General features: G+C 45.5%; 1 protein-coding gene across 1 annotated transcript in view; it reads right to left on the reverse strand.

Moving 5' to 3' along the window:
• Nucleotides 1-21,981, reverse strand: part of LOC138510673 (vomeronasal type-2 receptor 116-like) — a 78,955-nt gene that overhangs the window by 14,706 nt on the left and 42,268 nt on the right. The window contains exon 6 of the mRNA XM_069626453.1: nucleotides 20,582-20,715. Within this exon, the coding sequence (XP_069482554.1) occupies nucleotides 20,582-20,715 (134 nt within the window). The remainder of the gene's footprint in view (nucleotides 1-20,581; nucleotides 20,716-21,981) is intronic.

Here is a 21,981-nt window from a genome sequence, read left to right on the forward strand (position 1 = left end):
TCAATAGAAATATTGTTCTCTACTCTTGTCCTCACGTGTTTACTGCTCAAGCTTACTTCTTTATCTCTGCTTCTCTCCCCTTAAAAGAATCTTGAGTCCAGCAAATTACGCCCTCCAAAACCTTCCCTGATCCTTCCCAACACTGCACACTGTGACTGGTCAGTAACACAGAATGGCTGCCCTCACAATAAACAACAAACACATAAAGAAAAGTTATGGCAATTCAACATAACATGTATAATATGTACATTTCCTAAATTACCTTCTAAGGTCCCAGGTGATTTCCCTTCCCCAGGATTTAAAGTCACTTCACCAATATGTTCAACCTTGGAAAGGAAATGTCTTCACCCTGTCCTGTCTCCTTATAACAGAAGTTCCACTAGCATCAAATCTCCTCTTTTGGATGCAGTTTTCCACTTTTTACTCCAAGCAAAATAGCCCCAATGGCAATCCTGGCAACACAGTGTTGTCAATCCCACAGGAAGATTTGCCACAGTGCAGAAGAAAATGCAATATCCACACTATTAATGGTACATTGTTCTTGGTTAACAGTTAGGATCCTTTGAATTATGGTTTCAACACTCTAAATTATATATTTGTCAGGATTACATCTTAATACTACCGCTTCTACTTCAACAACTATATTTCTTCATGTTCTACCTTATAAGTCACCTTTGTCCCACAGTACATCACCTTGCTTTCGACAACTGCAATGTAGCATCTACTTACAACCAAATATACCTCTTGAGTTGCAATACTTTGGACTACTGCCGCAACTTCGATGACTTTTAGACAGACTTTGGAAATACTTCAACCTCTTCAGGTAGGCAAGGCACTGTTCCTCCAAACTGCGTTCTTCAAAGAGGCAGCCTTTTAGCCTCTCTTGTCTAACTGTCAAAATTGATAACATGTGCTTGCCTTCAAGACTCACCTCTCTCTGGTCTCCACAGTCTTGGGAATTCCAGGTGGAGTCTGCTTCAAAATATTCTCACAAACAGCGAATTCCCCCTCCTTAACTTTACCTGCACCCTTTCTGTCAGCTTTCAGTCCAAAAGATATCCAGAAACATTGGTGCCATTCTCTTAGCCTATGGTAATAGTTGTACACTTGTGGGTGGAGGCCACTTAGCTGCTAAAAACATCACAGTCTTGCTGGATATCTTCAAGCTTTGAGGAATGGTCAGCTTCACAATTAGTATGGGGTACCTCTTGGCTTCAGGCAATGATTGGTGTCTTCTTCAATCATCCAATGTAAGGTATTTCACTTTATAAGGTATAAGGTTCAGTCTTTCGGTAGAAACAACAATTAGACACACACCATCACTCTTTGATGTTGTTTTCAAGCTTTGAATGTGGGTTTGTCATTGTATTCTCATAGAAGCAAAGAATAGAGTTCATGCCTCCTTGGGAATTACAATAAGGAACACTCAACCACTCTTCAATTTAGTTTTCCAACTGTAAAGATTATAAATTTAGTATAGTCAAGATTGTTCAGAAATGGTCGTACAGCATTCACTCTCCATAATTGGCAACACGCGAACCCTCTTTGAATAGGAACAGCCTTCTAATAGTGGAACAATGGGTATTAGAAGCATTTTACTTCCTATGCAAGTAAGAAGCACTTGGCCTAATGTATGTGTGTTACAATTCCATTGTTAAAAAGCTTTTTAGCATAACCACCAACTTCCAACTTCTACTCGCTTTAAGTCTTACACGAGTGGCTAAGGAGCTGGTTACTGTTATTGGCAAGGCTTGCACAATGTTTTAGAATACCATGCCTCACTCACCGGTTTCTGAAACACTTGCTCTTCGGGTCGCACCGCTTTCCCGACTTCTAGTACAACTTCTACAACTTCTGGGTCACTGAGGACCCACACCATTCTCCTAAACAGGTGTGTCTGGTACGCCCACTTGTTTTGGGAGTCTCCTTTACTCCCGAGAACCTCGGCTTGACAATTGCTTCTTGTCTCAGTCGCCGACATGCCAACAGCTCGGCAAACACGGAAATCAGGCCCTCATGTTAATGTTAATGTTAATTTTAAAGTATATTTGTACTGCACAGCATCACCACCGGAGTGGTCCCCTTGTGGTTCTGAAGGAGAGGAGGGTAGGAGGGGAGTTAGTGGGGATGAGCTGGAAAAGTGCAAGAGAGCAGTGATGTTCTGTTGGCGCCTCAACCTGGAATTCCGTTGGCTGGGCTTGGCGTGTTATTCTGTCGAAAGACGTTGTGTGCTGTTATGTGGGTCTGTGTGTGCTTTGTTTTGTTGTTGCAGTGTAGTGGAGTTTGTGCATATTGTTGTGTTGTGAGAATGTGGTTGTGTTTGGTTAGAATTTGAGAGGTGTATGGAGAGGGTGAAGTTGTTAGTGGGTTGGTTAGTTAGCTTTCCTGTCTGGAAGTGAGGCGCTGAATTTCTGTATTTCTGATCATGTGGAGGGTGGGGGCGTCTCCATGTCTATGACCAGCTCAGGGGCTGTACGACACTCACGGTCCCTTTCCAATATGGGATCCTTTCATATGCATAACCTTGCCCAAGTTGGGCAACCAGTTGCCTACGTGGACCCTGTTTGTATGCGGGGCGTGCATGCGTATGTGCGTCCCTTGCAGTCTAGCCCAGAAAGCTTTCCTAATCTAGTAGTATGGCAGCATTGGTAAGCCTGGGTTTACTCCCTCCATGTGTTGAGGCCTGCTCGGCATTTATCATCTTATTCGGTTGCTCATTCATGTTACCGCTCCTACCCCCTTTGGTATGTCTGTTAGGAAGAATTATCCAGAATGGCTAATGTCCCTTACCTACTGAGTCCTTCAGAAGCTTTGCTAGGTGTCTAGGATTTCTGTTTTTCACCTGGTAAGAGTGTGAGCCTTTTCTCCCACTCTTACATGTGTTTTTGCAGTTTGTTATACATTTTGTGCTCATTAACTATGGAGTCTCACCTGCTCCATAGGCATCATTGTTTAACTTTGTGCCACACAGCACCTTTAGTGCAGTGACAAAGGGTTGTCTTTTTAGACTTCCCACTATTATACTCCATTTTCTGGCACTGACTACTGTCTTCCAGAACCATAGAAGCCATGTACTTTACTAGTCTTTTTAAATTTACAGGCCCAGTACAAACTATCTTCCATAGAGTATTGGAAGGGTTAATGGTTATCCCTTTTTGTCTGTTTCTCAAGGAATATTATTTTGTTCTCCTTTCAATAAGATTTGGCTGGTGGCAGTGGCTTCTACCATTTTTATGTTACCGCGAGCTGTGAAAATAGCCGCGGTACTGTTAGAGGCTATGGTGGTAGCCTCGAACTTTAATCCACTCGACCCCTTTTAATTTTATTTGGTCCTGGTGTGATTTATTCGCTATTTTTTTTGCAAAGGTCTTTCTCGTGTTGTACTCTGCGCGCCAAACCAGATTTGGTTCCTTTGTTCACCGTCCTTTGATGGCCTTCTGCACAGAAGCCCTCCTTATGGGCCTGAGTGTCTGGGTGGACAGGATGTGAGGGAGGGGTTTGAGGCTCCCTGCACAGGGTCTCCTCGGAGACCCAAGTCACACTCTAGTTTGATTGAACAGGGGGCTGTCCTGCCAGGACAGCCACTCTGATGTTTGATTGACAGCCAGGCTGTGTGAATAGGGAAAACTGCTTAAAAGCAGGTCTCTGGGACTTGGAAGGCAAAGTTGCCACTGGATCGAGAGAGCCAAAAGAAGCTGAAGGAAGACGACTGCTGCAACTACTGGACATCCCGGTGAAGCCCTACTAAGGGTCCGAATCGTCTGAAACTTCAACGACAGAGGAGATCCACAAGAAGTCTTCTCCCCCTGAGTTTGGTGGGACCAACCAGCTCACAAAGACCTTGGACATACTCTTTAGCCTGGCCAAATTTGCTCTGCTAGAGGAAACTGGATAGCCAGTGAGAGAGAGTCCCTTTGTGCTTTTAAGGAGCGCACCTTTTATTTGATGCTTTGCTCTGCTGCTGGTTTCTTCACTGGGCAGCGCAGGACCCTCCAGTCTTCCTGCTACTTGTCAGTCTGACAGTCGCTTCAGGAACTGTGGGCCTGCAGGATCTGCCAGGAATACTGCCTCGGCTACAGCATTCTTCTTCATCTAAGGTACTGTTCAAATCGGGTATTCATTCCGTCCGACCGCGGTGAAAGTGTTTTAAATCTTTCGCCTCTCCAAAGTCTTCTCCTTCTCTACTCTTTCGAATAACTTTTCCTCCAACCAACTTCGTTTTGAACTCTTGGCAAAGACTTAACTGCGAACTACTCTGATCTGTGTGATCCTCTGCAAAGACTCTGAACAATTAACATTGGCCCAGGTCTATTGACTTGAATCCTAGTTGTAGTAAGCCTTTTCTAGATTGCCCTGCCTATCACTTGTTGGTGTTGTTGATTTTTGATAACCTTGTTCTTTCCCTCCCTTTTTAAATTGCTGGAGTGCCATTTTGATCTCAATTCATTTTTTAGCTTAACTTGTCCAGAATTGATTGGGTGTTGTGTAGTGTATTAAGATTGTGATTTTCTGCTGCTTTATATTAGTGAACTGTTTCATAACTGATGGTGTGAATAAATGTATATTCCTTTACTTAGAAACCTTGAATCTGTGTTTGTTTGAACTGTAGTTATTGCTGTCCTTTGTCGAACTTCTGATTCTGCTCACTTACTCTTGAGATAAGTCTAGCTGCTCAGCCATCGCTACCACTTTACTGTGTAGTACAGGCTTGTACTAAAGGTGAATTTGTACTTGCACTTGTAGTCTTAATTTTGTGTGGTGTTTCCAAAGGGTACTGCATATGATTCTGCCTAACAATGTTGCAATGCTAACGCTTGCACTTATGTCCAGGAGCGGCGTCTGCCTTCATTCACAACTCTCTTGTCCATACCCCTGCCAGTGTCCACGGCTTAATTAGTGTAGCAAGTGCTAATGTTCACCCAACTTTATACAGGTATTATCTATAGTAACATTTATCGAGTGGGTGATGGTTGTTCGCTAGGGACGCTGGATTCTGTCCTTATATGGGGTCACCTCTTGTTGTAGTGAGAGTTTCTCCTGAATATTTCCCATCATCAGGCTGAGAATCCTCAGCCCGGAAATCACTCTATAACCAATCACTCTCCTCTGGGCGACACCGCCTCCATCCAATGAGCCGTCCCCTCAAAAACGTTTGTTCAGCATGTTGTCTGCTGTACAGCCACTGCACTTCAGAGTTTGTGATGACAGCACTCTCTCAGAACATGCAGGTGAAATCTGCTGTCTCCACGTTCCGGTGTCCCTTGTTTTCCCCCACTTCTGCTTGATTTGCCATCCTTGTGCTTTCCTTCTGCTTCCATTCCTGCAGCCTGCACTCCAGCCAATGTTCCAGCTCCTTACACTCCTTCCTTCTGATTGCACCTGAGGGGGCCTTGTATGCCTCCCAGGTTCATTCAGTTGTTAGCTGTTGAGCCCCGTTCCCTACTAAGCCTCTTCAGCCTGCTTCCTCATCTCAGTCCTTTTGGAATTCCGAGACCTGTTCCCTTTAACAAAGTTAGTTCTTTCAACTTCTGCTACTTGGCAAAAAGCCATCAAAAGTGTGAGATTATGGGGAAAGTTAAAGAGGGGGTTGTCCCAGTCTTCCTGGTCTGTTTCCCCCCATGTGTGATCCACCCACAGTTCACCTAGCCCCCCCACCCCTGGGTCAGGATCAGGAAGCGTCTGCCTTTCTCTGTGTTACGCTCACCTGGTATCCACAGGGACGCCACCCAGCTGGGTTACTCGCTGGTATGCTTCTCAGCTTTGCCCTGATATGGTCTGCGGGGAAGGTTCTGCCTGAAAATAAAGGACTGTGTTCAAGACTGACCGACTGGGGTAAGTATCCTCCCTCCACCCCTGTATGCTTTCAGTCCCTCTGGCGCCCTCTCCTCACCTTGCGGTAGAATTAGGCATGCTCTCCATCCTGCCTTCTTTGCAGGGCGCATTGTCTTTCATGGGCGAGTGCGGTCCAGTTACTTCACTGACGCCGGCCCGTTTCATATTGTTCTGGTAGGTCTTATTGCTGTTATTTCGTTTTATTGCTATTCTGCATGCCTTTCTTTGTTTAAAATGTCTCTTTTTTCTTGCTTAGGTATGCAGAGCTTCAGCACGGCGAACTGGCTTGGTTGAGCCCCGCTGGTAAATGAAGGTGCATTAAGAGCGCTATGATGCAGTAAGTATGCACAGCGCTGCAAAGTCTTGCCTTTGCTAACCTGTGTTTTCCTTCCTTGTAGGTCGCAGTGTTCTTCAGCGCGAGTGGAATGTCCGGAGTGGTGCCAGCCAAGAGGCGACCAGCCAGGTAAGCCTTTTGAGCAGTTCGTAATTTGTAAATGTCTCTATCTTCCTCTTTTAGGTCGTTCTGTTCGGGAGGAGTGCAGATTAGAGGAAGCTGTTTTCAGTAGCTGCGAGTGTTTAAAGGTGAAGACTGCAGGTATGATGCTGCTGCTAATGATGTTCCTTTTGTCCCCTTGCAGGTTCTGCTTCTCTGAGGTTCGAGGGAATAGCTAGAAATGGTGAGCATCACGCTGCAAGCTGCAAAGTAACACAAAGCATGTTCTGCTGTCAGGGTGTGGTTTATATAGCCTTGGTAAAGTAGTACCAGGGAAAGTAGTTCCAGAGTTCCACGCTTGCCACACCCAAAACACTAGACCACACAGCTTGGTTCTTAGTGGTTCTTAGCAACCAAGCTATGTGGAGGCCTCCATGTTGGCTGACAATACAATAAAGTAGTTCCAAAGCACATTGTTGTTCATGGTATATGAGCCTGGCGCCATAGGGCCAGGACTGGCCCCACGAGGGCTTTTGAAGAGGATGCCAAGCTCTAGAGGCCCGAGTCCTGATTCCACCTGGCCAATGGGTTTGCCAGAGGGGGTTTTGGGTGAGGGTTGTGACAGCACTCCCCCCTAAGGCCCCTCCCATTGTGTTCCTTCTGTCTACCCAGGTTTTGTTGGGAAGTTCCGATGGAATTTCCTGATTAGACGTGGTGCGTGGATATTCTCACTGGGCTCCCAGGATCTGTGGATGGATTGTAGTCCAAATCCTTTCCAATTGACGAGATAATATAGCTTGGTCCTAGAGTATTTAGAGATATCTTTGACTACAAATTCTGGTTCTCCGTCAACAAGTATGGGCTTAGGTAGTGTCCCAATCTGTGTGCCGGGTTGCATTGGTTTCAGGAGGGACACATGGAATACCGGGTGGATGTGTAGATTAGGTGGTAAACCCAGTTTCACGGCTGCTGGGTTGATAATTGCCTTAATGGTATAGGGTTCTAAGAATCTGGGATGAAAGGTCCGGGTTTCCTTGATGGGTACGAATTTAGCGGCTAACCAAATTTTGTCTCCTACTTGATAATCAGGGGCCTTTTTCCGGTGTTGGTCGGCGAATCTCTTTTGTTTTTCTTTGGCATGAATAAGGTGTTCCTTTGCCCTTTTGGAAGCCTGAGTAATGGTTGTGTGTAGAGTCTTTACCGCTGGCATTTCCAAGCTGGCTGGAAGGTCTAGTTCAGAGGTACGTGGAGGTCTGCCATGAAGGGTATAGAAGGGCGTTTGTCCCGTGCTTGAATGCAAGGAATTGTTATATGCATATTTAGCTATCCATAGTAGGTCTTTCCAATTCCTTTGTTCGTAGTGCAGCATGCACCGTATATATTGCTCGAGTGTCTGATTGGTTCTCTCGGTTTGGCCGCCCGTTTGGGGAAGGTGACTGGTGGAAAGCCGAACGTCGATCTGCGCCATTGCACAGCATTTTTTCCAGAAGTTTGAAACAAACTGGCTGCCTCGATCAGAGACCAGAACTGAAGGGAAGCCATGTAGCTTAACCATGCCCTCCAGGAACACTTTTGCTAATGTGGCTGCGTCTGGGAGAAATTTGAGAGGAATAAAATTGGCCATCTTCGAGAATAAGTCCACAACTACAAGGATGGTGTTGAACCCTTGGCTTGGAGGTAGATCAGTGATGAAGTCAAGGGAAAGAGTGTGCCATGGAGCTGGAAGAATGTCCAATGGTTGTAGGAGACCAGATGTTTTTTGTTTCTGTATTTTATTTTGTGCGCAGACACCGCAGGACTGAATATAATGAATGATGTCCTTACGCCAGGTAGGCCACCAAAAGTTCTCTTTCACCTTAGCTAGGGTTTTGGCGATCCCAGGATGCCCTTCGATCAGTGAATCATGATAGTTTTAAATAATATGCTGTTGTAATTCCTTCTTTGGTACATATAAGCGATCCCTAAAAAAGGTTAGGTGGTCCTTGATGGTATATTGTTCTCCTTGAGTTTGCCATGCGAGGTAGGCATCAGGATTCATTGCCCGTTGTATTTCTTTTGGTAGTTCTGCTTGTGTTAAGGCTGTCATGTTACCCAAGAGTTTGTCTTCAGGTATAATAGGTACTGGGTCCGGAGTTGTATATACTATTTCATCTATGCCCATGCGGGATAAGGCATCAGCCTTTCTGTTTCTGACCCCTAGTCGAAATGTGATTACATAATTATATTCGGCAAAGAAAAGGGCCCACCGTAATTGGTACGAGGACTGGGCCTTGGCTGATTTGAGCTATTGCAGGTTTCAGTGGTCTGTGATGACTGTAATGGTGTGTCTGGCCCCCAGAAGGTAGTGCCTCCAGGCTTTAAAGGCAGATTTGATAGCCAGGAGTTCCTTGTCCGTGATGGCATAATTAATCTCTGGAGGTGAGAACTTTTTCAACCAGAGGGCCACAGGATGTAGCTGGCCGGTATCCGAATCTCGCTGTGAAAGGACATCCCCCATTGCGAGACTGGATGCATCAGTTTCAACGACATAAGGGAGGTCTGGACGAGGATGTCACAGGATTGGAGCAGAGGTAAACCTTTGTTTAAGTTCCTGAAAGGCTTCTTCTGCTTCTTCGGTCCAAGCTAACTTTTTATTATTTTTTCGTAATAGTATTGTGATTGGGTGCACAACCCGAGAGAAGTCTGGGATGAACCGGCGGTAGAAGTTTGCAAAGCCGAGCATGATTTGTGCCCCTTTCAGAGACGTCGGAGAAGGCCATTTCAAAATGGCATCTACCTTGTGCACGTCCATTCTGATGCCTCCTGGAGTAAGGCTAAAACCAAGAAATTCTACTTCGGTGACGTGAAAAAAACATTTTTCAAGCTTTGCAAACAAGCGATGTTGACGGAGCTTGGTGAGGACTGACCGAACGTGCCCGACATGATCTTGTTCCGAGGCTGAGTATACTAAGATGTCCTCTATGTACACTAAGGCGCACACATCAATTAACTACCTTAAGACGTCATTCATGAAATATTGAAATGCCGCAGGAGCGTTGCATAACCCGAAGGGCATGACTTGATATTCAAACAAGCCGTACTTAGTACGGAGGTGGTTTTCCATTCATCTCCTTTTATGACTCGGACCAGGTGGTACGCTCCTCGAAGTTCCAATTTGGTATAAATCTGGGAATCTTTAACTTGGTCTAGCATCTCAGGGATAAGTAGCAAGGGGTAGCGTTTCTTCACAGTGATCTGGTTCAATGCGCGGTAGTCAATACAGGTTTTCAAGTCTCCTTCCTTTTTCGGTACGAAGAACAAAGGACTGGCTGCGGGGAACTTCGAAGGATGGATAAATCCGTTTGCAAGGTACTGGTCTAAATAGGATTTCAAATGAAGGTTTTCTGTTTCTGTGAGAGCTTAGATCCTGCCGCAAGGGATGTGTGCACCAGGAACAAGGTCGCTCTGATAGTCATAGGGCCTGTGCGGCAGCAATGTATTGGCTTGGTCCTTTCAGAAAACATCCTGGAAATCATGGTATTCACTTGGCAAGGTATTAGTTGCTTCCAGAGTTGATACTGTCGCTCCGGGAGTCATGGGGATACAGATGTCGGGTTTCTCCTCTTGGTAATAGCAGGCAGGGGAGCAGTCACCGGGTAGGTTAATTTTCGTGCCTGCCAGTCTATCAAAGGGTTGTGAGAAACCAACCATGGCATCCCTAGTATTAGTCTGAACTGAGGTGCCTTGATGAGATCGAATGAAATAGACTCCCGATGTCCGTCCTGACACAGCAAGGTTACCCTGGCTGTGCACTAGGTTACTGGTCCGGAAGCGACTTCTGTCCCATCCATGGTGGTTACCTTGTCCATAGTTGGCTTAGAACACAAAGGAAGCCCCATCTCTGTTGCCTGTTCTTGATCAATATAATTTCCAGCTGCTCCGCTATCGATGTATGCTTCAACGGCATGCATTCTTGATGAATGTTGGTGGTTAATTAAGATCAATGGTTTTGCAAAGTGCGAGGTCAGCAACTCTTTCCTCTCACTCAACAAACTGACCTCTACATTTGTCGAGCTTGGTAGTTTCCTGATTCCTTAGCTCCATCCTTCTCTGTGGCCCCGACTGTTCTTCTTGGGGGTTTTACTGGACAGTCCTTCAGGAAATGTCCTGGTTTCCCACGATACAAACAAAGCTGTTGTTGTCTTCTTTTGTCCCACTCTTGTTTTGTTAGAGGAGGCCATATCCCTCCAATCTGCATGGGTTCTACAGCATTTTTTAGGTACACGGGGTGTGTTTTCCCTTGGTCGAACATACACGGTCCGAGGGTCCGTCTTAGACCAGTCTTCCTTTCGGTCCTGCAACCGGTGGTCTAGCTGCATGACCAGATTTATGAATTCTGCACAGTCTCTGGGTGGATCAACCACCTGGGCTAAGACGTCCTTTAATTCACCTCATAAGCCTCGATGGAATAACGTGGTTCTTTTGTTTTCTGGCCACCTAGCTTCGGCAACCAGTCTGTTGAAGGTAGCAATGTACGGTAACAAGTCCTGATTTCCCTGTCGGAGGGACAAGAGTTCATTGTCTACTGCTTGTTCCTGGGTATGGCGAGCAAAAAGTTTTTCCATTTCTCTCTGGAACCCCCCAAAGTCATGTAATAGAGGATTGTCGTGGGGAACGGCACCAACCAATCTGCTGCACTACCACTCAGGTATGATAAGACAAAAGCTACCCGAGCTTGGTCATTTGGAAATGCTCCAGGTCTACAAAGAAAATGAAGGCGGTACTGATTGATGAATGCTGCATACTTCCGTGGGTCGCCTGAGAACCTTTCTGGTGGTGCCAGGGGCACTGTTCCAGGTAACGTGATCTGTACCGGAGTGGGTGGTATGGTGGGGTTTTGCATTGTTGGATTGCTTCCAGGTAGAGGCGTCTGTCCTGCCTGTGATTGCAAGTATTGCCTGCTAATCTCTTCAGTGCGTTCTTTGGTCACTATTAGGTCTCTCTGGAGGGCATTAGTCTCTTGTCGGGCAGAATGAACCTCAGCACGAAGCTCTCATAGTAATTGGGCCAATTGGTCCATTTCTGATGTCTCCATGGCGCCCAGGTGGATTTGTTATGGTAGGCTTTGTGTTTTGTTACACTCATCTGGTATCCACAGGGACACCACCCAGCTGAGTTACTCGCTGGTATGCTTCTCAGCTTTGCCCTGATGTGGACTGCGGGGAAGGTTCTGCCTGAAAATATAGGAGGACTGTGTTCAAGACTGACCAACTGGGGTAAGTATCGTCCCTCCACCCCCGTATGCTTTCAGTCCCTCTGGCGCCCTCTCCTCACCTTGTGGTAGAATTATCTCTCCGTCCTGCCTTCTTTGCAGGGGCGCGTTGTCTTTCATGGGGGAGTGTGGTCCATTTACTTCACTGACGCCGTCCCGTTTGATATTGTTTAGGTAGGTCTTATTGCTGTTCTTTAGTTTTGTTGCTATTCTGCATGCCTTTCTTTGTTTAAAATGGCTCATTTTTTTCCCTTAGGTATGCGGAGCCCGCTGGTAATTGATGGTGCATTAAGAGCGCTATGATGCGGTAAGTAAGCGCTATGTGCAGCGCTGTGATGTTTTGCCTTTGCTAACCTATGTTTTCCTTCCTTGTAGGTCGCCGTATTCTTCAGCGTGAGTGGAATGTCTGGAGTGGTGCCAGCCGAGAGGCGACCAGCCAGGTAAGCCTTTTTAGCAGTTCGTAATTTGTAAATGTCTCTATCTTCCTCTTTCAGGTCATTCTGTCCGGGAGGCGTGCAGATACGAGGAATCTGTTTTCAATAGCTGCAAGTGTTTAAAGATGAAGACTGCAGGTAAGATGCTGCTGCTAATGATGTTCCTTTTGTCTCCTTGCAGGTTCTGCTTCTCTGAGGTTCGAGGGAATAGCTGGACACGGTGAGCATCACGTTGGAAGCTGCAAAGTAACACGAAGCATGTTCTGCTGTCAGGGTGTGGTTTAGATAGCCCAGGTAAAGTAGTACCAGGGAAAGTAGTTCCAGGCCTGCCACACCCAAAACACTAAACCGCATAGCTTGGTTCTTAGGAACCAAGCCATGTGGATGCCTCCATGTTGGCTGACAATACAATAAAGTAGTTCCCAAGCACATTGTTGTTCATGGTGTAATAGCCTGGCCCCATGAGGGCTTTTGAAGAGGATGCCAGGCTCTAGAGGCCCGAGTCCTGACTCCACCTGGCCAATGGGTTTGCCAGAGGGGGTTTTGGGCGAGGGTCATGACATACTGGCTGCATGAAAAGGGCCCCAAAACAGGTTTCCGGGGGGGAATCATGTCTGATTCTTCACAATACCATGACCAAGTCAGCTGGGTCTTAATACAAAATTGCTTGCTCTTTAACAAACTTAATGTGGCTCCAAATACATGCACGGTCTTCTGTGATGCCCAGAGTCAAGATGACTCTGACTGCATTTCTCTACATTCACCCTTACAACCCACACTCTACAATCCTGGTATTAGCTCCATTGGTTGACTCCCCCCCCCCATATGCTTGATGCTAAAACCATTTTGTCAGCTAGTGGTCGCCTGTTTGAAATTGAAGACTTATCAAACAGGTCGACATGTCCAACTGATCGACCACTTGCAGACAAGCAGAGACTAAAACCTAGAATGTAAGGCGGTGGTTGGGATGGGAGTTATGTGGTGTGGGTATGATTGGAAGGTGGAGAGGGATTGGAATGGGGAAAGCATTGTGGGTGTATGTGTGTTAGGTGTGTGGGTACTGATCTGCTAGGAATAGGGGAATGATTGTGGGGTATGCACACAGGTGATCTGGGGCAAAGGTAGAGTGGTGCAGCACAGGGGTAGTGGATGAGGGAGTGTGTGTGGAGCGAGACGGGAGGCAGGAAAAGGGGTACAAGGGAAAACACCCATGAGAGAGAGAAAACAGGGCGAGTGATTGGGGAGAGGGAAAAGGCACAATGGGAGCCGTTAGGATTATTTTAGATTAGGTCGGTCGAGCGGTTGCATATACTCTTACTCATAGGCAGCCATTCGGGGTGAGTAGTTGAGGGGGGAGCCAATATATTTGACCACTTGTGCGGTCGAGCACTTGTCAAGCATTAGACATACAAGCTACAGTCCTCCTCCATCCTTAACGCTTTCTCCTGACCCTTCCATGCCTCCTCCCACTTCCACTACGTCTTACTTGCCACGCTCCTCTAGAACACCCTCACCCAAATATCAAACCTATTTTATGTGTTGAATATGTCAAGACTAGAAGCAAGCAACATCATCTGTCTTGCAACAGAGTTCTCCCTCCCTCCTCTTCTCAGTATAGTCCACCCAGACCACACTGCCCCATTCTTATGCTGACTGACAGAGGTTCTCGACCTATTCTAAGTGCATTTGAAGTGTGTGTGTCCTCATCAGAGCTCCCCCAGCATCCGCATCTAACTGTAGACCACCCAAACACGGCTGCCCCATTCTTATGCTCAGTGTCTGTTGCTCTAGACCTATACTAAGTGCATTTGCAGTGTGGGTGTCCTCATCCATGGCCCATGTTAATGTTCCATCACTTTCCCTCCTCAATAGCTACCTATTCATTCCCAGCTACTCTGATGCTATCATAAAGGCACCCTATTCTGAGTCTGCCTCTGCGTCCTATTTTGTTTTCTATTTTATTTCTTTGTACATTTTTGTTGAACTGTCAAAATGGCCCCCCAACCTTCAATAAATACAATATGATACCATATAATGATCAGATAGTGAATAATGACACACATATTGTAACTGGGGTTCTAGAATGCAATGTCTATCTTGCTGTGAACGGTTACCTTAGCTTCCTCCTTCTCCCACTGACCTACATCTATTACCCCCACTTTTCCATGCCCTACACTTTACAGGCTCTCTGAGACAAATTGTCTACGGTGTGGCGTGTTACAAAACTGCACAAATACATCAAATACAAATGTAAATGCTACCGCTTTTATTTTTCCTACTTAAATGAATAGAGCTACTAGCTGAGTACTACTTTCTCCAGTTGATTCAGAATCAGACTTTTGTCGAGAGAAACATTTGTCTGAGCCGGAGCAGGTACTGGTAGAGTCAGAAGAGAAGCAACCAGTCCTGATCAGCTGAGCAGCTGCGCGTGTTACCCAGTGAAATGCGCGGATCAGCAAAAAGCATTTCCAGAGGCCAAACAGGTACATGCCACTGATCATTGTATAGACTTTCACAGTGTGGTGCCTGCAGATTATTACACTTACACTTAGGCAAATGCAGTGGATAGATTGTGCACCAGCTCCTGCCAGTGATCATTGTATAGAGTCTCAGGGTGGGCTACCTGCAGATTATCACACTTACCCTTAGGCATATGCAGTGGATAGACAGTGTGCCAGCTCCTACCAGTGATCATTGTGTAGGTGGGAAGTAGACTCTCAGAGTGGGATGCCTGCAGATTATTACATTTAGGCACATGCAGTGGATAGATAGTGTACCAGCTCCTGCCAGTAATCATTATATAGAGTCTCAGAGTGGGATGCCTGCAGATTATCACACTTACACTTAGGCATATGCAGTGGTTAGATAGTGTGCCAGCTCCTGTCAGTAATCATTGCATAGACTCTCAGAGTGGGCTGCCTGCAGATTATCACACTTACCCTTAGGCATATGCAGTGGATAGATAGTGCGCCAGATCCTGTTCGTAATCTTTGGATAGCCTTCAGAGTGGGCTGCCTGCAGATTATCACACTTACCCTTAGGCATATGCAGTGGTTAGATAGTGTGCCAGCTCCTGTCAGTAATCATTGCATAGACTCTCAGAGTGGGCTGCCTGCAGATTATCACACTTACCCTTAGGCATATGCAGTGGATAGATAGTGCGCCAGATCCTGTTCGTAATCATTGGATAGACTCTCAGAGTGGGCTGCCTGCAGATTATCACACTTACCCTTAGGCATATGCAGTGGATAGATAGTGTGCCAGATCCTGTCCGTAATCATTGCATAGACTCTCAGAGTGGGCTGCCTGCAGATTATCACACTTACCCTGAGGCATATGCAGTGGATAGATAGTGTGTCAGATCCTGTCTGTAATCATTGGATAGACTCTCAGAGTGGGCTGCCTGCAGATTACCGGCATATGCAGTGGATAGATAGTGTGCCAGATCCTGTCCGTAATCATTGCATAGACTCTCAGAGTGGGCTGCCTGCAGATTATCACACTTACCCTTAGGCATATGCAGTGGATGGATAGTGTGCCAGATCTTGCCAGTAATCTTTGTATAGGTGGGATGTGGGATGCCTGCAGATTATCACACTTACCCTGAGGCATATGCAGTGGTTAGATAATGTGCCAGCTCCTGTCAGTAATCATTGCATAGACTCTCAGAGTGGGCTGCCTGCAGATTATCACACTTACCCTGAGGCATATGCAGTGGATAGATAGTGTGTCAGATCCTGTCTGTAATCATTGGATAGACTCTCAGAGTGGGCTGCCTGCAGATTACCGGCATATGCAGTGGATAGATAGTGTGCCAGATCCTGTCTGTAATCATTGCATAGACTCTCAGAGTGGGCTGCCTGCAGATTATCACACTTACCCTTAGGCATATGCAGTGGATGGATAGTGTGCCAGATCTTGCCAGTAATCATTGTATAGGTGGGATGTGGGATGCCTGCAGATTATCACACTTACCCTGAGGCATATGCAGTGGTTAGATAATGTGCCAGCTCCTGTCAGTAATCATTGCATAGACTCTCAGAGTGGGCTGCCTGCAGATTATCACACTTACCCTTAGGCATATGCAGTGGATGGATAGTGTGCCAGATCCTGTTCGTAATCATTGGATAGACTCTCAGAGTGGGCTGCCTGCAGATTATCACACTTGCCCTTAGGCAAATGCAGTGGATAGATAGTGTGCCAGATCCTGTCCGTAATCATTGCATAGACTCTCAGAGTGGGCTGCCTGCAGATTATCACACTTACCCTGAGGCATATGCAGTGGTTAGATAGTGTGCCAGCTCCTGTCAGTAATCATTGCATAGACTCTCAGAGTGGGCTGCCTGCAGATTATCACACTTACCTTTAGGCATATGCAGTGGTTAGATAGTGTGCCAGCTCCTTTCCATAATCATTGCATAGACTCTCAGAGTGGGCTGCCTGCAGATTATCACACTTACCTTTAGGCATATGCAGTGGATAGATAGTGTGCCAGATCCTGTTCGTAATCATTGGATAGACTCTCAGAGTGGGCTGCCTGCAGATTATCACACTTACCCTTAGGCATATGCAGTGGATAGATAGTGTGCCAGATCCTGTCCGTAATCATTGCATAGACTCTCAGAGTGGGCTGCCTGCAGATTATCACACTTACCCTTAGGCATATCCAGTGGATAGATAGTGTTCCAGATCCTGCCAGTAATCATTGTATAGGTGGGAAGTAGACTCTCAGAGTGGGCTGCCTGCAGATTATCACACTTACCCTGAGGCATATGCAGTGGTTAGATAGTGTGCCAGCTCCTGTCAGTAATCATTGCATAAACTCTCAGAGTGGGCTGCCTGCAGATTATCACACTTACCCTGAGGCATATGCAGTGGTTAGATAGTGTGCCAGCTCCTGTCAGTAATCATTGTATAGACTCTCAGAGTGGGCTGCCTGCAGATTATCACACTTACCCTGAGGCATATGCAGTGGATAGATAGTGTGCCAGCTCCTGCCAGTAATCATTCTATAGGTGGGAAGTAGACTCTCAGAGCGGCTGCATGCAGATTATTACACTTACACTTAGGCTCATGTCATGTGAGATTACCTATTTTGTGCTGTAAGCCTAAGGTACCATTTCCTTGCTCTGAAATATGTCCACCAGAAGAGAAACACTTTAAGGCAATCGTAACACTTTTATAAGCACTTTCATGTCTATAGTCTCCTTCAGCACAGAGCTCAGGTGTGAGGTCATTGCTACAGGTTTGAGGTTTTCAGGAAAGCATACCATGAGAATCTTTGCACCAGTGCAATTGCAATAGGGCGACTGTTCTGTTAGTGCAAAACACATTCTTTCAAATCATTTTTGCTCAAAGATTAAGGTTTGGGACTAGGAAACAATGCCATTTTTCTGCCCTATTGCTAGTACTAATCACTCTTTCACCAGCCCAAAGTTTCTATCGTATGGCACAGGATTTTCATTTACTAATACCCCCTCTATCTTTGACCTCCAAATACCAGCATTTCATTGTTTATAAACAAACTCATATTTTGCCCCAAAACAAGCTTGCGATTTCTGAAAATTCACTATTTTGGCCCAAGACATTGACTTTCCCATGCTAGGTTTCCCAGATGGATAGAGTCTACCTCACACACGCCTTTACAGAGCAATATGCCAGTGTGCCAACATTAGATCATAGTATTTGTGTTTGTATTTGTATTTTTATTTAATTTGTATGGCGCTTTTCCCCAAAAACGCAAGATTAAAAACAGAACAATCATAGAGAAAATACATTCCAGGTAAATCCGAACATAAGAGCATGGAGGGGATAGAGTTTAATTGTTGGAACACGCAAATAGAAGATGGGTTTTAAGATTGTTCTGGGAGATACAGAGAGAGTAGAAGGAATGAGAGAGGGAGAATGTTCGAATGTTTGGGAGCAATGAGGTCAAATGAATGGAAATGAGAGGCTGTGCAGAGGGGTTTCAGGGACAGAGAGAGGAAACTCTAACTGGGGACAGAGGGCCCGGGGAGGAGAATAAAATGAGATATGCAAAGTGAGGTAAAGAGGAGCGAGACCATGGATGCAATTGAAGACAATGAGAGAAAATGATAAAGAAGACAAGATTCAAAAAGGGAGAAGAGATATAGAGAGTAGAAAGGGTGCAATAGAAGATCGAGAAGAAAGAGAAGAGGAGACAAACAGAGGCGTTACAGACAGAGGGAAGAGGAAGGGTATAAGAAGCAGGAAGACCATGGAGAAGAGCAGAGCAGTAATCAATACAAGAGAAGACCAGATAGAAAAGAAGAAGCTTGGTCGCCTGAAAAGAGAGAACGTGTCAGCATGGTAGAGGTGAAAAAGAGCATGGTGACAGGATTGAGCAGTAGACGTAATGTGTTGGGAAAAGTAAAAAGAGGGATTAAACATTACACCCAGATTTCAAGCAAAGGGAGAGAAGGGAAGGGGGAAGAAAGGGATGGGGAAAAACTGTGGAAGGCATTGTAGTGGACGGAAATAATAGAAACTCTGTTTTGAAAGAACTGAGGTGAAGAAAATATGTGGACATTTAATCTTGTGCTGCAGAGAGGAAGTTAGAGACAGCAGAATGTAAGGTGTCACTGAAGGAGGAAAAGAAGATGTGACTATCATCGGCTTAAAAGTGAAAAGAACGATTAAAAGAAGAAACAAGAGCAGAGAGAGGGGCAGGGACAGTGAAGCACAGTGGTCCAATGATTGATCCTTGGGAGATGCCAACAGGGAGAGGGTTGGGGTCAGAGGTTTGTGAGTCCCAACAGATTTTAAAGGATTGACCTTCCAAGAAGGAGGGGTCCAACGGTATGCCGTCATAATGTCAAAAAAATAATATCGAATTGCAAAAATGTCTAAACAATAATGTTGAAAACAAATATCAATTTTTTAATTTTTTAATTTACATTTTTTTTTGGGGTTCCGGGGGTAAAAAAAAGGGGTAAAACAAAAAAAAAAAAAAGGTGGGTTGAGGGGAACCCCCCATTTCGAACAAAAAACAACCAAAAATAAAATTCGAGATTTTTTTTTCAATTTTTTGTTTTAGACATTATGACTTTCGATATTATTTCATTTGACTTTATGACTATAAACCGGTCCCAAACAAGAGCAGCCTTCTGAAACCCAAGGTCCTGGAGGGTGAGGATGAGAGAGGAATGATCAGCAATGTCAAAAACGGCAGAAAATTCCAAATGATGAGTATAGAAGAGAGTTTGGAGTGGTGAACATTAGAGAGAATGTTGGAGACATGCATGAGTGCAGCCTCATCTGAGTGTTTACTACAGAAGCCATATTGAACTAGATTGTCAGGTCATTTTCCTCAAGCTACTCAGTGATCCGGTTGAAGACCACCTGCTCAAAGACAAAAGAACAAGGAAAAATGGGGAAGGATAGAAACTGGGCGACAGTTGGCCGGGATGTTTGGGTCAGCAGAGGGTTTCTTCAATAGGAGTAAGACAGTTGCAGATTTGAAGAAGGCAGGAGTCCAGCAGAGAGAGAGGTTAAAGAGCTCACAGAGATATGAGACTGAGATTATGAACATTTGGGCAGTAAAAGGATTGATAGGAGTGTAACATGGTTGTTACAGCATAGAATGTCTGCTAATTCAATAGTGGAGGTAGGGGAGAAGTATTTGGAAGCAGATGCGGTAGAGGGAGAGAGGTAGTGAACAGAAGAAAGGTTGGGGAGAGAAAGAGGAGGGCTGTGAGAGACGCATTAATATTACAGCCATTAGAAGAAATGTAGGTGTGGGCAAAGATCAGAGGGCGGACGAACGTTTTGTGGGATAACTGTAAATGTAGGTCATTAGGTGTGTGAAGGAGGAGCATTTCAGTCCAGTGCAGAGGTAGGGGCAGCAAGTAATTGTATGTAGGCTAGGAGTAGGGAAGTGTTCATAATCTGTACCAGCTTTTTAGGTCGCATTGCCTTTTTGTTCTGAGAGTCTGAATTTCAGATGTGATCCATGGGAAGGGGATGGGAAGGTGTGAATGTGTGTGCAGGATAGTGTCGGTCAAATGGAGTCATGAGTGCATAACGAAAGTGAGAAAACCATAGTGAATGGAAGAGGCATGACTAGGGGAACGAGACAAAAGAGGCAGGTGTCTGCTGTGGCGTATGGAAGGTTAAAGTCCCGCAGCACGACAATGGGGATGTCAGTAGGAAGTTTACTCAAGGAGAGGGGTTCAGACCAGGAAAGAAGGAGGAGGATGGAGGAGTTGAATTGTGGCATATTCAAATGAGGAACAGTTGCTGTAATAGGGGTAAAGGGATAGTATTGAGGGACATATTGATGAGGAACCCCACACCACAGTCCTTCCCAACAGGTTAGAGAGAGTGGGAGATGGCAGCAGAGTCAGTGTGGAGGGCTTCTAGTGTAGCAGAAACATGAAGGAAGATCCCAGTTTCTGTAATCACAAAAAGTGGAATTTAAGGGTGAGAAGATTCAACAGTGATTCCATCTTATTCAGAGAGTGGGTTCCCCTTCAAAAGGGTCTTCACAATCATAGAAACCTTTGGTAAAAGTGTGCACATAGTATAACGTATGTGTCATTGACTCACAGTGTGCTCATAGTATTTCACCCCTGTGAACAGAACAGTAACAGCTGCAAAGACATCACTCACCGGTGCTGTTTGAAAACTCTCCTTCGGCACACGGCACACAGTCAAAGCAGCAGGTGGGCATCTGCTTTATAGGAGCTTTTCTGTACCCTGGACGGCAGCTCTCACTGCAGACAGAGCGAGGAGCCTGTGTTGAAAAAGGAACATTGAAACACTGGAGAAAAGGTGGACACCTTTATAGGAGAACAGCACAAGCCATTTCAGGAAAAGATTGGCACTAGCAAATGAATAAACACTTGGAAATGTGTGAACATTCTCTTGTACTTGGCATGGGAACACCCAGCCTTTCTGATTTACTTGAAAGAAAGTTCAGCACTTGTGAAGGCTTCAAGACAGCCCCACCCACCGACTTATGTATGAGCCAATGACAATCAAGGTTTGCATGAAAGTGGCAACATGTATCCATTGAAGGCTACTAAAGCTCCAGCTCGAGGCCATGTTATAGAGTACAGCCCTTATATTGCTTCCTTGCTGCACTTGCATGTTCTGAATTCTCACAAGGCACAGGAGGTTCGTCCTTTTTTTCCCTCCACTGTATTTAATACATTTTTGTATTTTAATGTGTTTCATCCCATGTTCCCTCCATGTTGCCCTGTGGGCAATTTGAAACACTCTGCAAGTACCCAGGCACAAAGGGTGGTTCGTACGGGAGGTTATTAATAGAAGTATTATTAACCCACTACAAGCACCAAGCCAATGCAGACCAGTCTTTAGTTTGCCAATGTGTCGGGCTACCTGCCAGGAAGATAGCGTAACATAGCAATTGCACATGCTGTTTGAATGCATGCTTAGATGTCTTGCATAGCAAGCAATGCCAACTAGACTGTGTGCTTTGAAGTTAAAGCAGCAGATAAGCACATGTCAGGTTATAGAATCTTGTTGGGTTAGAGAACAGCAGCTGAACAGCAATACGTGTCACAAGTTCACAATGTGGCAAGCTAGCAGATGAGCAAGAGTATATGCGTGGAAACATATCAAGCACGCATAGGCCTGGCATGCAACAGGCATTGGTGTCTTAAATGATTTGAGTATCATAGTCATGTAGAATCCTTACTGAAGGTCCTCTGTTCAGTAACTGGCGTGCCATGGGAAGTAGAAGAACCATTTTTTTGCAGTAAAGTCCTAAAATAAATGAAGGTTGAAGAGCGTTGAGGATCAGAGACCAGAGGTTTTTCCACATGCCAAAGGCCATTCCATGCATGGGGGATGGTCTCGTTGGTGCATGTTTCTTCAGGCCATACCAGCTTCTTCAATGTCCACTCATGTGGGATAACATTCCTTGCACTATCTGCCACTGTGTTTTCTGACATGCCACTGTAAAAGACTCAAATATATGTGGATCAACTGTGATGCAGAGAGCTGTGGACCTCTATGGATTTAGGAAGATACAGCAGCATTTGTCA

This window comes from Ambystoma mexicanum, chromosome 6p, assembly GCF_040938575.1.
Source record: "Ambystoma mexicanum isolate Mex_15411 chromosome 6p, UKY_AmexF1_1, whole genome shotgun sequence".
Taxonomy (NCBI): domain Eukaryota; kingdom Metazoa; phylum Chordata; class Amphibia; order Caudata; family Ambystomatidae; genus Ambystoma; species Ambystoma mexicanum.